This window comes from Rhinopithecus bieti, unplaced genomic scaffold (assembly GCF_001698545.2).
Source record: "Rhinopithecus bieti isolate Rb0 unplaced genomic scaffold, ASM169854v2 scaffold_10356, whole genome shotgun sequence".
NCBI classification, from domain to species: Eukaryota; Metazoa; Chordata; class Mammalia; order Primates; family Cercopithecidae; genus Rhinopithecus; species Rhinopithecus bieti.
The window spans coordinates 284,517-289,291 of NW_016806422.1; the positions used below are offsets into that span (position 1 = coordinate 284,517).

General features: G+C 32.5%; 1 protein-coding gene across 1 annotated transcript in view; it reads left to right on the forward strand.

The window, feature by feature from the left end:
- The window catches only part of LOC108532435 (low-density lipoprotein receptor-related protein 1B-like), a 614,569-nt gene that overhangs the window by 265,803 nt on the left and 343,991 nt on the right, over window positions 1–4,775 (forward strand). Inside the window, 3 exon segments of the mRNA XM_017876508.1 lie at window positions 1,711–1,908; window positions 1,910–1,928; window positions 3,810–3,999. Coding sequence (XP_017731997.1) covers window positions 1,711–1,908; window positions 1,910–1,928; window positions 3,810–3,999 — 407 coding nt within the window.

A 4,775-nucleotide genomic window follows, 5' to 3' on the forward strand; every position in this document is an offset into this window, starting at 1 on the left:
CGCCTCTCTCAGATTGGCATTGTTAGAAAATAATTTTCTTATATTTTGTTTAAATAAAATAATTTTAAGTGATGGGTCAGTTGGCGAACAATTCCTTTTTTCAAATAGTAAAAGAACATGCAGTATATTTAGAATATCCAGATTTATTTTGTGTGTGTGTGTGTGCGCGCGCACACACACAGGCACATATATGTGTGATTTGGGTCACAGAAAAAAATGTGTTGCCATGATCAAAAGTAGAAGCTGTAGGGTAAGATAACTGCAATATTAATAAGTCATAAATTAGCAAAAACAAAACTGCATTGATCAACTTTATATAAAAATATTTCAGGAAAATATCAATAGAGATGAAAAGATTGCATGTTTTGCCTTTGTATAGTTCATTTATATAGCTGATGTCAAGTAGTTATACCTAACTAGCATAGAATTAGAGCAAACAGAATGACTATCCTTTTTGTTACTTAGTTGTCCTAATTAAAAAATCACTTTAAGGAAGTACAAGACACAAGATATAAATACTTCCGTGTTTATTTCTAGGATTAATACAATCCAACAGTCTCAGTATACTTCCTTGGGTCTGAAAAGGCGTATCAACATAATTGGAAACCGTTAAGAGAATGTAAAAAGAGCTTAATTGGTTTGAAATAATGGGTAGTGTGTTCATCCTCAGTTTTCCCAAGACAGCCAGTTTAGATCACAGTAGGATTTTTTGTCATGGTGACAGACTTTTTCCAAATGCACTTAGAAATTCTTAGGGTCTACAAAATGGGGGAGGCAGGAGATCTAATAAGGGTATTTCAAGGGTCAGCAGCTTAGAAAAGATTTGAGACTTTATAAAGTTGTATATGAGATGACTGGATTAAACCTACACTTTAATTAATAAACTCAAGAACTTTCACATGACCCTAAAACAACCCATGTGGTGGGTTTTAACCTCATTCATGAGGGAATTGGAACATGAGTTCAAGACCCCCTCTCCTGCTGTTAGAGTTTATACAAAAGATTTGTTTTTAAAGGCAGATGCTTTTGTTTGAGATAGAAATTCAAGCTCAAAATCTCAAGGTCAGTCAACTTGCTATTACTAAACTTATGTGCGGATAAATCATCTTCTGTAGATTTTGGGGTAATAATAAGCAGCAATAAAACATAGATTATTTGCATCAGGAAGACAAATCAGACCTAGCCAAACAAACTCAGTATGACTATGCCCTTTAGAACAAAGGCAGTTCAATTACCTGTCTTAAAAAATAATAATTCATCTGAGATTAACTAAAGTCTGGAGTAAATCTTTAACTGTGCCATGGGTTCTCATGTCAGTCAATCTGCTTTTTAATCGTGTAATTGATGATATACTTTTTGAGGTGGACAACACTTAAAATAGTAATGACCCAGAAAATCATTTCCTATACTTGGTATCACCACTTCCCAAAAATAGCTATTTGGCATTTACTGTCAGGTTCATTAATGCGTGAAGCCAGTAAGTGTGATAGTGGTGGCAGTTGGCTTTTCTGTGATATGTGTAAACGCACAGTTCTATCAAACAAGTCTTTGCTTTCCTTAAAACTTCACAATTGCCCACTCTTTGACAGATAAGCACTTAGATAGGAGGACAAATCAGAATGAAACTAGAATTTATGGAACTGCCAAATCTGAGGAAGTGTCTATACTGTGGTTGGTTGTAATAACACGTATGCATTTTTAATGTCTTAGTTGGATGTATTGGACAGACTGGGAGGAAGATGAAATAGATGACAGCGTGGGAAGGATTGAGAAGGCCTGGATGGATGGATTCAATCGGCAGATTTTTGTGACTTCAAAGATGCTGTGGCCAAATGGTTTAACTCTGGACTTTCACACCAACACATTATACTGGTGTGATGCCTATTACGATCATATTGAAAAGTGTTTTGAATGGAACTCACAGGAAGGTAAAAGACAAATGCTGCTGTTTTAACCCACAGGCTTCTTTTTTTCACAGAGCCTTGTTGTGTTGTGTTAAAAATACTTTCAAGTTTATTTTTACTCTTCTGAGGTGGCTGCCAATGGTCTCCATGGGGTGGCTGAAGGAGGCTGAGCATTAAGGAGTGCAGCTGGCACTTGCCTCTGGGAGATCAGGCCCAGCTCACTGTGGTGTGCCAGGATTTGTGGGATTTTTAAAAGCAGCTCTCAGGATATCAGAGCTGTTTTAAAATGCAGTTTTTCTGCATTATTGATGAGTTTTCTATAACCGAGCAACCCCACTCTATTAAAATATGTTCAATATCTTCAGCTGAAGTGTAACATTATGTACGATGAGGAAGTAATTACACTGTATTTAGTTGAGTAAGTAACTTGGTGACATTGAAAATTAAACATATAGTAGGAATGAGCCAAACTTCAAGCTTATTGGTATGAATAGGTATCAGTTTCCTCTTGCTTTTTTTGCTAGAGTAACTGCAAAATGATTTTGAAATTCTTAGGTAAAATTGAGGACGATGCAGTTGGCTGTGAGACAGAGGCACAGTTGACAAAACAGAACCTCTATATTTCATGTTTTGGTTACCTAATTACACATAACACCAATAACTGACTTTATGAGTTTAATAATAGAAAAAGGGAATGTTAGAAATGACCAAAACGCTTCCTTTAAGTTATATTTCTTTTCTTTTTGGAAAGAAAAACTGCATATTTGGCTAAGCCTACTCATTATGGATTCTGTTTTAGAAAGAAATACTAATCAATCAATGTTGATTGACTCTAACTATACTGTAAATACTTTCTTCAAATAAGTACAATTGGTTGGCATTTAACCTAATGTCACATACTTAACAGGTGCTAGATAAATCTTTATGCTTTCTTAGAAGATGTTGGTATGTAAACAATAAACATAATACTTTCATGGCTAGCATATTTTAGCTTACGTAAAGGTGAAAAAAAATTAAGAAACCGTGTCAATTATTCAATATATGATAATTTGGTAAGAATAATTCAGTTAAAAGGAGCAAAATTTAAATTTATGACCCTAAATTATTTAGATAATTTTCTTAATTCTCTAATATTAAGTGAATACAAAATCTTTTCATCTTGTATTCAATATATTTTATTTGTGGTGAAAGGTGAAAAGTATTATTATTGAGGTATAATTTATTCCCCTTCTACAATCCTTCATGTGAAACTGGACTTAAAGTTTTATCACATGATTCCTTCATTTAAGGAACAACAAAACAATATAACTAGAATGTAAGTGGAATACATTAACATAATCAGAATTTAATTTGCAAGTGAGTTTTTATCTATTTACTAAGAATAAATGTGTCTGTGTTTAAAATTAAAATCTTTACCATCTTTTCTGTCAGATCCAAGATTTCTTAAATTTGCATTGGCCCAATTAAAGTAAGAGGATTATTTTTACTCCCAATGCTGTTTGAACATCTTCTATCTGTTGGTTACTGGATGAGCAATGTTGAAATAAACATGATTATTCAGATTGCTTTCTATCCCAGGATACAATACTGAAATATCATAAGCAAAAGAAACAGGAATGAGAGTAGGGAAAAGTAATTTTAATATTTGCATTCTTAACCATATTTTCCGTGCCATATATGAAAGAATTTACATGGATAAAATATAGATGATTTCCTTCAAATAGCATGCCCTAAAACAAAAAATATGCTCACATTGTGAAATCAATTTTTCAAATCTATCAGAGAAAATGAGTTAAGATATTAGATTGTTATCTGTTATACTTATTGAGTGTCGCTTTCTCTAAATATCTGGTTATGTTTCTAAAGTCGAGTTCTGATTTTTCACAATGTGTTTATATTTTACAGATTGTTTACAGTGGGAGAGAACTGAACCACCCTTTTGGACTGTCGCATCATGGAAATTATGTGTTCTGGACAGATTATATGAATGGTTCCATTTTTCAACTCGATTTGATAACGAGTGAGGTGACATTGCTGAGGCATGAAAGACCACCCCTATTTGGACTTCAGATTTATGATCCACGAAAGCAACAAGGTATTAAAAAACAAATAAAAATGCTTCTGAGATTCACATATAATAATACTTCAAAGTAGTTGTAAAAGGTTTATCTTGACAGCATTGCTACAGTTTTATGAAAAAAAGATGTGAAATTTGCTCCAAAGTCAATCAAATCAGACTTTGTTATCATAGAAATTTATTTTTTGTTGTTCTAAATAGCCTGAGTGATTATCCCTGGGAATTCTCTATAAGTGAGGTTTAAGGTTTTCTCCAAGTGTTTCCTTTTCTTCAGGTGATTTTCACTGAAGAAAGCTGTGTTAGTTATTTAAAGTAAAACAATTATCTTAATGTTTTCAAAGAGTAAGAATGGTTAAACGTGAGAACTTCCTTAGTTTGAAAAGAAAACTATTGAAAATTGAAGATGCATTATACAAGAAAAATGTTATTTTAAAATTTTACCTGAATAGTTTCAATGCATATTTAAGGAACACGTAATTATTTTAGATGACACAAAAGTAAAACCATCTATCACAGTATTTGTGTCTTCTTAAAATCAGGTAATATGTTTTATTTGTGTGAGTTATTAGTACTTATTAGGACATCTACACATAGCATTACTCAGAATTTAGATATGGAACAAAGAAAACAGTTTAGTACATTATGTGGTAGGTTTTTTATGAGTCTAAATAATCATTTTTCCTTTTTTAATAGAGATATCCTTGTAAAAATTTAATGAGCATGCAGTTCAATACATTTAAGATGAATAAATTATATTATGAATTTCCTAACACGTATGCTATCAATAGGAAATT